The 12708-nt window shown below is 48.1% G+C and overlaps 2 protein-coding genes across 3 annotated transcripts in view; one reads left to right on the forward strand and one right to left on the reverse strand.

Annotated features, from left to right (window-relative positions):
• LOC128296889 (uncharacterized) overlaps positions 1-12708 on the reverse strand; it is a 73675-nt gene that overhangs the window by 17696 nt on the left and 43271 nt on the right. The gene's annotated exons all lie outside the window — the stretch shown is intronic.
• LOC128296888 (aminopeptidase N-like) lies at positions 5483-8484 on the forward strand. The gene is made up of 4 exons (XM_053032405.1): positions 5483-6168; positions 6224-6526; positions 6592-8242; positions 8329-8484. Exons 1-4 carry the CDS (start codon positions 5483-5485, stop codon positions 8482-8484), a joined length of 2796 nt encoding a protein of 931 aa, XP_052888365.1.

A 12708-nucleotide genomic window follows, 5' to 3' on the forward strand; every position in this document is an offset into this window, starting at 1 on the left:
CATGCAACCGAACGCATCTTCCATGTAACATGTTGTCCGGGAGTTGCTGCAGCTGAGCTCGTGTACACTTTATAGGATGCATTCGGTTGGAAACGTTCGCTGTGGGATACTTTACAGGCGAGTTACCAGCAATGACCGGACCATTGAGCCGGCGTACGGCAAGCTTGACTTTTGACCGCGTCTTGGTTCTCCACCTCCACCGCCTCACAGCAATACTTATTAGTTTCCGTCAAAAACTACACACACATAAATCAAGCCATGGCACGAAAGGGGCGGGAAGGTTACCGAAGGAGAAATAGGATCGGAAGTCGACAAGGCATCGCAAGGCACCGCCAGAGGCGCTCGACACCGAAGAAACCACCACCGAGGAGATGGAAGAACACCCAATCCGTTCCACATCGAAGCGAGGAAAATAGGGAAAAACTTTTCCGAATGCTCGTAAAACCGAGTATGTTTTACTGCCGCAGACGCAGACACCCTGGCAGGGCTCGCACTCTCGGCAGCGGTTGCGGATGATGATTCACGGAGTTAGTTTTGGGACCGGGGATCTATTCAACCTTCAAACCGCCATCATCCTTCAGACGCCGTGACCTCGTGGCAGCCCGGTGAGAACCGGCGCAAACCGAACCGAATTTCTGGTTGAAGTCGTAAAAATGGAAATGCGCATATTTTCAAGCACGTTTCGGTGCGTTCGGAACACACAGATTGTCCTTAAGGACTTCCGGCGTCGAAAGATGAATCCCGAGCGGACATAAAACCACAACCTCGCTACACTCGACGGTTACGACGGTTACGACAAAAAAGAGATTCAATAAAAAGATATAACGATGAATTGCGAATCGTTGCGGATTATGCTCGATCGAAAGATTCCCAGCATCAACGGCTGAAAACATGTTTTAAAGTACGCAACAGCACGATACGATGCGCACTTGACAATTAATTCCATGCGATATTACAAAGTGACACAAAATGCTGCTCCAGTGTTGGATGGACCCCCTTGCGGGAAGAAAATCAGATTATCCGGCGCATCCCTCTCCCTGACATAACGCTTCGTCCACTCTTTATTGCTGCTCTCCAAAAGCAATCACAAATAAATAAACTACAAATTACCACGTCACCACGCAAATTTCCGATTACCGCGGCTAATGAATCTCGTCCCACTGCGTCCCGGATCACACGGGGCCCGCAGAAATGCAGAATGCGGCCGGCCGGTACATGATTTCCTGCAACATGCTGCGGTACTTGCGCTCGTTACAGCGAAAGAGTAGCCGCGTATCGGCCATTGAACCGCGCAAAGCGGAGCTAACGAAATTAAGGAAGAAAACAAAAAAAAACAGGGAAGTTCCACAACAGTGGGAAGATGCAACACAAAAAACACGGCCTCGCTCACTCACTGACATTTTAATCGCGCTTTTATTAGTGTTTTTATTTTTTGTTTTCACTCGTTTTTAATCGCACCGCGTTAGCGGAGCGCCATTTGCGGTGCGCACGAGGATCGCGAGGCTGGAAAATTGATTTTTAATAGTCTCTCGCTCGTGTTCTGTTGGCGATCTGTTGGTTGGTTGGGTTGCGAAAAAAAAACAGGCCAAAGGCTGTTCTTCCACACACACACACACACACGCCTGGGACTGACTGGAAAGATATAAACAAAACGATCCCATCGTCCTTTTGCCACATACTTGCGACAGTTATTGGCTACCGCCACTACGCCATACACAGTCAGTCGGAGTCTCATTATCACGATCACTAATCAGTCTCATAACGATGGTAAATATAAAGCAAAAACCCACTACAAGTTCGAAGTCATTCGATACAACTGATATCCTTGCGAGTTCGTTGCGAACGATCGGTTCCCATTCCCCGGTACCCTCGATACGCGACGACACTTTAGCTTAAGTTTAATGACACTGGCTGGCGGGTTGGGTGGGATTCCGCACATTACAGCTGCCCTCGTAAAATGGCAACATTCCAACTGCTGATGCACCTTTCGACAGAAACGTTGCCATAATATCCGCTTTTACGATCGATTTTAACGATCGAAATACACTTTTGCCGGAGGCTCCAGGTGCCAGGATGGCCTGGGGGCGGCCTTCCCCGGATGGGCCGCGCCTATTGAGCGATGAATCAGGACGACTACGAGCTGAACGGTCGTAAAAATGATCACTCGCCCCCCAAAACTAGACCCTCCCTAGAGGGTTCTGGCTAGTTTGTAGCGCGTTTTTATGGCAGATTGACCTTCGCCACGGTGTAAACGTTCCTATTAATATGGCCACACTTTTGCAGCAACTAATTGCGACGCGCTGGGTTTATGACAGAAGTTGCAACACCCGATGACATCATCATGACTTCAAAATAGAGAAGTTAAATAGGTGCGGCATTGCGTGGTGTTTGCTTTTTGGCCATCAAATAATAGAAAGCCAAACGATCTATAACGATTTGTCCGGAGCTTGACCATCGATGATGATGGCAGTAGAAATGGCACATTCAATTATAGGCATTGGTTGGATGTAACTATTTTGCCACTGTCTATAAACATAAAAACACGGCATTTATTTTGAAAAGCATTTCCAAAGCCCAAAGAGGGAATATAAAACGGTCCGCTTCTAGGTCTGGTTCGTCTTCAGGCCCACCGAGGCCCACCACCATTTTGTTACTAATCTGAATTATACATGCATTTGGGGGTCCCCCCCCTCTATTCCCAGGCGCGTTAATGCAACACACCGTGAACACCGTTTGTGTGCAGCGAGCTGGAACGGAGAAATAAAGCGCAAAAAAGTGCAGCGCGCCATTATTCTATCTCGAGCGTGTAAAACAAGCCTCGCGCGCGTACCACGGCTAACCTGGGCACCGGGCACCGGGTGAAATTAAATGTATAACCGTACAAAAAGAGGGATTGGCCTGCGGGGTCGTTAGGCGTACACGGGCAGCAGACTATAGCACTTTGGCCGTAATTCATTTTTCATCATATCACACACACTCCACGATCCCGGCAGTTCCCCACAACGGCAACGGCGAACGGCGAACGGCGAATGGATGTTTTCCTTCGCAATGGAAAAAGTGGAATCTAACCATTTTAGACACATAACATTATCTCTCCCACCCGAACCCCAGCAAAACACCCCCCTCGGGGGTGGAGGGTGTGACTAATTTTCACAAGCCCTTTTGTTTTTTTCTGTGCTTTTGCCGTTGCCTTCTGCCCCAATCTATAACCGGATGGGGTTTGGGCCAACAAACATTTATTCGCCCTTTCTCTTTTGCAAGGGGGCTCTCTGTACGGGGTTTCCACATTTCGATGCCGACAGCCATTCACGGATTAGATTCACGTCATTCAAACACCCAATCTCCTGCTTCATGGTGCATCGTTACATCTTGTTACACCATAGCCTACTACCCCGAACCGACTTCGAGTCGAAGACAGGGAGAGAAATAGCTTGCCCACAGTACATAACGTAGTACACGGAAGGTTTCGGAATACTACGCAAGCAATTGGATACTGTAATATTAATTAATTCTCCGCCGCCACCATCTTAACTTGCAGCACCGATGTCCTCCGGGCATGGGGGGAGGGCATGATTGTTCCCGAGGCGCTCGTCGTGCTTGCCCGTCATTCCAAATGCGAAAGAAGATGTCGCTAGAATGGGTTTGCCTCACGCGATCCATTTCCGGTTGTTCGCCATTTTGAACATTTTATTGCATATTGTTTGTGCACTAACTGTGCACTACACAAAAAAACGATGGCAGACAGACCAGGCAGAACATAACGTTGCAATTAAAGCGCCGTCGTAGCGACGGTTCAGCCCTCGCGGTCCGCCGTTGGATGTGATTTACACCCTTTGGGGAGGGCGATACGTGCACTAACTACGCCCAGTGCTTCATGTTGCAATACCGAAATGCATTCCATTCCTTCTGGTCGGAAGGGTTTTGCTTCGTAGAATATATTCTCTATGTAAGTCGCTCATGAGTGGCCCTTGGGCCCTTTGCTATGTAGATAAATTCAAGTAAATAACAGGAAGACCTCGATTTACTAAAAAGGAGGACCTCTACCTAAAGCAAAAAGAGCTCTAAATCTGTTTTTAGTAGAAGCTAAGATGAATTCCTTACTTACAGTTGATGCATTTACCGGAATAGAAATTGACTTTTACTAACAATTTGCAAATATTTCGAACCAAATATATATTCTAATACATTTTAGAATTACCAGAAAGTACATCACCCTTAAATGTCATTCATCATTGAATCATAGTTCTAATTAATTAGTCTCTCTCTCTCTTCTTGGCGTAACGACCTTCTAAGTATTGCCTACCATTTCTGGTTTACCAGACGGAATTTTACCACGTAGTCTGTGAGTCTGTCCTTGCCACGAGAGATAGGTTGTGTGAAGACCGAGCACCCCTTAGTACTAAGTCTAACTACTACTGCTACTAATAAAGCACTAATCTATAATAAATTTCCTTACTTAACAAAAAATGAATCCAAAAATATAGGATAAGGTGTCTTGCTTTTCTAATCAAATCTTGTTGTTTGTCCATAAGTTATTACTATTTACTTATAAGTTACTTGACAAACTGAATCACAGTTCAATTGTTAAACCATACATGTGAAAATGATAGAACAACACTGAACAGAATTGTTATAGTTGTTTAACAGACTTCAAGGGACTTTGATAACACACTTTGTTGTGTTATTATGTTATGTTTTTATGTTTCCAATTAATATGATTCATTGCAAAAGTAGTACATAATAAAGAAGTTTTACACAACAATAAGTAGAACAAATTAGACCTTTCTGTAGAAGTTCTCTAATAGTACGCTGATTGAACGCTTTCTTACACCAAATATTGAATCGTGCCTTTATGATGGGCTTCTCTTCTCTCCAAGACATTAGCTCTTTCACTGATTTTCATGTAAGACTTTAAAAATCTTTAACGAATAAGGCGATTCGATATCGAATTTCTGTTGAATTTTGACCTCAAGGGTCATTTTTGTGTTGATATTGTAATCATTAATACCAAGCAGAATTTATCTACGAACGCCTGATCTTAGTAGTACATACGATTGCTCACATTCCATAATAAACATTGATAGTAGGCAATGAGTTTGCATTTAAAGATCATGATAGCATATCCGCAAATATGGCATGCAATTAAGCAGGCACAATCACCGATGTAAAAATCAATGAACAAACCCGTAATTGATTATGTAAACCTCTCGCAAAAAAACCCTCACACAAATTGGCATATGTCCAAGCGATAGGAATTAAGGGATTAAATGGTTGTTGCACAGTTAATACACTTCTTATCGTAATCGCGCAGAGCTGAGCGATACGGGGTTTACGACGCGCGTAAATGCTACTTCCAAAACGAATTCCCTTATCGGCGCAACCCGACAGGGCAGGGAAACAATCTGGTGGCTCCAGCTCGAAAATCGACTCGATCGACTTAAATTGTATTCCAGTTCCAAAATCGTGCACAACGCAAGCAGACATGCTGATACATTGGTTACTAGGTGTTGTGGGTATCCTAGCCGGAGTACACACCGCCGTTGCTGCGGTGCATCCGGCGCAAGAAAGGTGGTCTCAGTTGGCCGGTGGCCTCGATGACGAAGCTGTAAAGTTGGCTTCAGCACAAGAGCTACGCTACCGACTGCCAACTTATATCGTGCCGACGCATTACAAGCTGTACGTGGAAACGCAGGTCCACACCGGAAACCGATCGTACAGTGGCAGTGTGGACATCCATTTGGACATCCAGAGGCAAACGTCTACCATCTACGTGCACAACCGCGGGCTGCGCATTACGGCCAATGAGCTGTACTTTTCCGACGAGGCCGCTAACATTACTTTTCTCGAAACGCTGCGCTACACCGAAGATAGCGAGCGAGAGTTTACGATTTTCTCGATACGCCGCGCACTTGCTCCGGCCGAGTACATCTTGCGCTTAGATTTTGAAGGTCAGCTGCGCACCGATGAGGATGGGTTCTACATTAGCTCGTATCGGGACGAGAACGGGGCGCGAAGGTATCTCGCGTCGACCCAGTTCCAGGCGATCAGTGCTCGCTCGGCCTTCCCGTGTCTGGATGAGCCTGCCCTGAAGACGACGTTCAGTGTGGAAATCAAACATCATCCGAGCTATCAGGCTGTAGCTAATATGCCAATATCGGCCATCGCTGGGTATAGTGATTGTTTCCAAGAATTCCTGCGCGAGATTAACAAGATTTCCTTTCAGAGATCTGGACGGTAACGTGGTTACGGTGTTCGAAACAACGCCACCGATGTCGGTCTACCTGCTGGCGTTCATGGTGTCCGATTTCTTGTACACCGAGAACGCAGAGGCGGCCCAGCGCGTTTACGCTCGACCGAACGCAATCAACCAAACGCAATACGCACTGGAAGCTGGAGTTCGCATATTGAGCGTGTTCGATGAGTATCTGGGCCTGCCGTACAGCACCTTCATGCCCAAGGTGGATCAGACAGCCCTCACCCAATTTTCCGCGGGCGCCATGGAAAACTGGGGATTGTGCAAATATCGGTAAGCAAAGCGGACGGCCGGACATTGGACGATGAGTGACGATTGATTCTGCTTTTGATTCGCAGTGAGGAGTACCTCCTGTACGAGCCGGGCGTTACGACCTATCGGACGCAAACAGCGATCACCACCGTCATAGCGCACGAGTACGCGCACCAATGGTTTGGGAACGTGGTCACCAACAAGTGGTGGAGTTATCTGTGGCTTAACGAAGGTTTTGCCACGCTGTACGAGTACATGGCGGCCGATATGGCTTATCCGGAGCGCCAATATCGTGACTTGTTCAACGTGCAAGTACTGCAGCGCGTTCTCATCACAGACGCCGATGAAAGCACGCGCCCCATGACGTTTAGCCGCGGCGCAACCTTCTACACCATCGGTAGCCTGTTCGATAATGTCGCCTACTCGAAGGGCGGCTCGGTACTTCAGATGTTCGGCCAGGTTCTGTCGGCATCGGTCTGGCAGCAGGTGATAAGGCTGTACGTGGAACGGAACGCGTTGGGAGCGGTTGGGACGGAAGAATTCATCGAGGCAATGCAGGAAGTGGTCAACGGTGCAGACGTGCTGCCCGACCATATCGACGTGGAGAGCTTTGTCACGAGCTGGGTCGATCAGCCTGGCTATCCCGTGCTTGAGCTTCGACGCTCGTACTGGGGAGAAATCATACTGACGCAGGATCGATTCTACGCCAACCGAATAGTGAACGACGACACCACCCTTTGGATGATCCCGTACACGATCCTGGAGCAGGGTGACTCGCTAGAAGCACCGCTCGAGTGGCACTGGATGACCACGAAGGCTATTCGCGTACCCAGCGGCACGCCGGACAACGAGTGGGTGTTGGCCAACGTTAACCAGGCCGGATTCTATCGGGTGAACTACGATGCCACGAACTGGTACATGCTGATCCGTGCGCTGACCGAGGAAACCACCTCCATTCCGATGCACAGTCGAGCGCAGCTCGTCGACGATGCCTTCCATTTGGCGCGATCGAACCGATTGGATCTCGAGATTGCCCTCGATCTGATGACGTACCTGCGTCACGAACGGGAATATCCACCATGGGAAGCAGCGAACCGCGCCCTCAACTACTTCTACAATCGTATGCGTGGTCGGTCGGATTACGTTCGCTATCAGCTCTTCGTGGACACGCTGATTAGTGATGTGCTGCTAACGCTCAGCGTCTCCACGGTGGCACCGGACGAGAGGTTGCTGGACAAGTACCTCAGGCAGGTGATATCCAGCTGGGCATGCCGGATGGAGATAGAAACCTGTCTCACGGACACCCGCCTCGCGCTGGAACGGGAAGTGGAAGGTGAGGAACCCGTCCACCCGGATGTGTCGGAAGTGGTGTACTGCTATGGGCTGCGTACGGCCACCTCGGATGCCTTCCAGTACCTGTTCGCAAAGCTGCAGAGTTCGGACAACCGGGGCGAACGATCGAAGCTGATCAATGCGCTGGGCTGCGCCACCGACGCGGAACAACTGCAGGCCTACCTGCTGATTGCGATTGGTGGGGAATTGCAGGTGGATTTCGACGCGGAGGAGCGATACTACATTCTATCGTCCGTTCTGGTGAGCCACGCTGGAGCCCAAGCATTGATGAACTTCCTGAGCGCGAACTACGCGTACGTTGTGGACACGCTTGGAGCGGGCACATTGAACAGCCTGGTACAGTCCATCGCTGCTCAGACAAATACGCTGGCGGAGGAACAGATGGTAAGTACTCCGGGACAGTACTCCCCGGACACAAATTGTACTTCCAATTCCAATAATGCATTCTGTAACGTTTCGAATACCTTCAGCTTAACGGGTTGCTGTTGCAGCTGCAAACGACGCTTCCGGACGGTGCAATAGAGACCGCACAGGCTACGGTGGCCAGAAACCTAGCGTGGCCTTCCACCCGTGAAGGTGTTTTGCTGAGCTACTTCCTGGAACGTCACTCTTTTCAGCCGGCCTAAAGGTGGTACCGGCGATCGAGCGGTGAGATCGTAGAATAAAGCACGGTTCCCATTTGGCACGGTTACTGCGTCTCATCTTGCGGTGCGTGATCTTCGCACCGCTACCTTATCCGAATGGTGAATTTTTGCCTCGTTTGACCACACCAAGCACCACGACACGGGAAACAACATTCTAACACGTACTACTACCGCTCGATATACTAGAGCGATATGCATCGCAGCAGGCCTGGTCCAATCGTTTGCACCAGCGCTATTTGTGTCACGAGTTTGATCGTGTTGCTGTTTTTCTGTCGTTTTTGTGTCTTGTCTTGTCTCGTCGCGTACCGAACCTTCATTTCGGTGCGCTTTAGGCTCGGTACCACGCAAACTGCTGGAGTGGTAGTGCAGTGGCTTGCAATCGCATAACGGGCACGCTGTAGTTTGTATTTCCACTATCAAACCCAAGGGCTACCGCACATTACTCTGACGTACTTGACGTGGGACACGCCTGGGTCGGCCCCGGTTTCTGCAATACGTGCCCCCGTGCGTGTCGTTTAGCTAGTGCGGAAGATTCGACGATGCATGCCAGTGGCGCTTGACGACTTATCAGCGCGCGATTGCTGCAGCGCGTTGAGCCGATCGACAAGAGTAACCCTGAAACCTAGCCCTTTTTAGTTCAGTTTGTTTGATTTGCTCTACATGGAAGTAGTAGTGCTGCTTTGTATGAGAATTCAAACAAAAACCTTGGCTAGACTTGCCAAAGTCACAACTTGGTGATGTCAACAATAAAAGAGTTCTCGCTCCTCCTGCAGCTAATTGCTCTCATCCAGAAATGTGTCTGTCGAAGCGGGGACATAAAGACTGCGCATTATGTCACAATTTCATCCCAATCAAACACACAAGTGTTAATCGATTAACTCAATCAACCGGAAGCACTTGCGTGTGTTAAGGAACAGGGGCGGCTCGTTGATCACTCCGAACGGTTGTCATATTCAATTTTCAAACAGAGCTCCATGGGGGGCTCTGAATGGGCATTTTTATTTGCGCACATATTAACAGTAATTATGCTGTTACATGATTTTCCGCGATTCGACGATTCAACCCCCCAATTTTCCGAAATCAAAACCAAAAAAAAAAATACCGCCCAATAATGAAGGAAAATTAAAGATTCACACATTGGATCAGAGAGCGAAGCTCAGTCGTAAAAGGGGGGGAAAGGTGGACTGTGTTTACCACCCGATTTCACGCCGATCACCGGCGGTTTGAAGTACTACATCAAAGCGAGTACAGCACACACTCGTCGCGAATCGAACAATCGTCACCATCCGAACAACGAACCACATCGCCACCGCGTGGTTAAATTGTATGGGCCGCCGAGTCCGCGTCCAAGTGCCGTGCCATCGCAAAGGAACGGTTCCCGCATTATCTGACCATTAATGATGGGGCGGCCCGGTTCCACCCGGTATTGATTTATAATTAGCTTGCACACAATCTAACCGCAGATATAATTATGATTTATTTGTAATTATTTCCAGTTTTAATTTCAATTTTAATTAAATTGAATTTTATTATTTACCCACACCGCCACACCGCGTGCTGGATGTGGCCGTGCATGAAGTTCAGGCCAGCGTGTTGTGCTCATCATTTAGTCGAAAACACAACAAAAAAAAAAAAACACGCACCCACTCCATCCATCGATGTTTCGATATTCGCAGAAAATTAGCAACTCGACCCAAAACTACCGGAAGCAAAAGCAGATGAACCCGTGGGTTGACATCCGGGGGTGGCAGGTGGCAGCGCATTTTGTGTCATCCGCCCGGAATTGTCAGAGCGATATTCGCGAGTGTGTGTTGATTGAGGTGGACGGTTGGGAACGCGTGTTTCTCGCTCGCGTGCTGTCATCAGGTTTTTGGTTTGTCAAACCTGTTTTTCCCCGAAATGCGCCACACTGCACGTTCCTGGCAAAACACACGTGAAGTGTTTATTTGATGCATATATCAACACCTATCAACACCTGGCATGCCGCGGCACGACAACAAATTCAGCCGCGCGGAGGTGTGAAAAATATGGAAAGCATGATTGGAACCAACAACTGTGCTAGGGGCACCGTATCTTTACCGAAATTGAAATTCAATGTGCACTCGGACCAACAACTTTTCGGCAATCCTAATGCGCTTTATGGAAGATCTAACACAGCATGCCAAAAAAAAAAGGCCACAGCACATCAAAGCAAACGAGAAGTGTTGTACGGTTAGGCACAAAGTAGGCTGCCCCTTCTGTACTGTCGATATCATTTAGTAATTCTTAATGAATTCCACCAATTGAACATGGTGCGCGGCTTGCTGCGATGAACGTTTGCATCCATCGAACGGTACCATCGCTTGATTGTGTTCTTCGCTGATGAATTAATGTAATTATCGTTACTTTACTTTGTGTGCACAGTTTTTATTCAGCGCATATCGTGATAGATTTTATAGTTGGTTCGTGTTCTTTTTTAAATAATGTACTCCATTCATCTAGCGCTCTGTAGAAAAATCCAGTTTATTATTTCATTCTTTGTTTATTCTTTCCCAAAAGTTGCATACATTGTAGACTACGACTTTAAGTGTTTTAAGTCCCGAGTGGTTGCAACAATGTATTTTCCTTAATTAGTTCTTTTTTTCTGGGCTCTTCTAAGCTGTTTTGCCTGTTTTTGGGTGTGTTCACAGCGCTCACAACACTACAAATAGCCGGCCGGTCCTTGAAAGGATCGTCTCATCATAACAATTATGCTCTCTGTTTGCGTTATGCTGCGCACAGTACAGCGGTCTCCGTCCGCTCGCAAAGGGTAATCGTAAATTTTACGAAAACAAATACCCTATCCTGGCATTGTGACATTTACGATGGCCCTTAACACCCGCAAGCAGCGGGCACCAGTTTGGCGGTTTGTCGGAGCTGTCGAGTTGACACTTCCTGTGAACACCACATTCCTTGAGAATGTCTTTCGCACCGTGACGCGACCATTAATAGAAATGCCGACTCCAGCACCACCGAACCAGCAGTGAATCGATTACACATTGGCATTGCCGTTGCAACATTGTACGGCGGTTTTTCGGTAAGCTGGTCGCGCACTCGCCACACGCACCGTCACGCAGAAGGCTACAGAGCGCAACAAGGACACGCCTCAAGGAAATTAACGATATTTCGTTCTGGTTCTGGTTCGATGCTGGGAAAAAGTGGTTGCGCGTAAGCGTTTGAATGGTTTGCAGCTGTGGGCAGTGAACGTGAACCGAGCGCTTGCCTCTTCGCGGGTGACATTTTCTTACGCCGCTCAGCTTAGGCTATAAACATTCAAATTGTACTTCCATGCCCTCGCCCGAGCAAGTGCTATTCATAAATGGGTTCGCAAACGAAAAATTAACATTGTTGCGATCATAAATTTCAACTACTACCGGGTGATGTGGTGCTACACGTATTCCCAGGCCCCGGGGCAACATAAAAAGTTGCAAGCGGAACTCTAAACAAAGTGTTTAATTTTTAGACCTTAGCGTGGCAAAAACCGGCAGGGCAAACGGAGCGGAGGGGGTATTATTTATTTGATTTAATTTTTCCCAAAACACGATACGCCCGAAAATGGCTGACACAATTCGTTGTTTTGTTTTGTTGCTTCCGCTGGACTGGGCGACTTGTTCTAAACAATACACTTTCTATACACAAACGTACACCATCGAGCATTGGGGTCCTGGTGGCACGATTTGATTCCATCACTCGAACGTCATTCTTTAATACATTTTGCATAAATTTGTGACAGTCCATGCCGCGCGCAAATGAAAACAAACCTCCGCCGCCGCTCGAATCGGGCCGAAACGGAGCGAAATTCCAAATCATCAAACGGCTGTTTTGTTTCACGCTCCCAAACCCAAACCCTCCATTTTTCCGAACGGGTTCCGATCGGAAATGCATCGTTCAGACACACGATGACACCCGGGAAAAGACCGGGCCCGGGTCTCCCCCTGAACTGGCATAACTGAAACCGACAACCGATTGCGTTGGACATGAGGCCCGGTGCTGGTCATTTCCTTCTGTTCCCCACGGATGGATGGGGCGGGAAAACCAGCCGTCGATCGTCGAATATGTAAATTTACTTTGCCGAATCGCATTCTCCAGCTTTTCGTTCTTCGCTTCCCATTTCGGGGCTGTGTGCTAACAACAATTCATTTCCCGCCGACTACAAGTCGTTCTTGGGAGTGAATCGTGTGTCACCAG

The sequence above is a fragment of the Anopheles moucheti genome, chromosome 2, assembly GCF_943734755.1.
Source record: "Anopheles moucheti chromosome 2, idAnoMoucSN_F20_07, whole genome shotgun sequence".
Lineage (NCBI taxonomy): Eukaryota > Metazoa > Arthropoda > Insecta > Diptera > Culicidae > Anopheles > Anopheles moucheti.

Coding starts and splice junctions, on each gene's coding strand:
- LOC128296888 (XM_053032405.1), top strand. CDS start 5,483: ATGCTGATACATTGGTTACTAGGTGTTGTGGGTATCCTAGCCGGAGTA. Junction 6,527..6,591: donor TGGGGATTGTGCAAATATCG/GTAAGCAAAGCG, acceptor TTTGATTCGCAG/TGAGGAGTACCTCCTGTACG. Junction 8,243..8,328: donor CGCTGGCGGAGGAACAGATG/GTAAGTACTCCG, acceptor GAATACCTTCAG/CTTAACGGGTTGCTGTTGCA.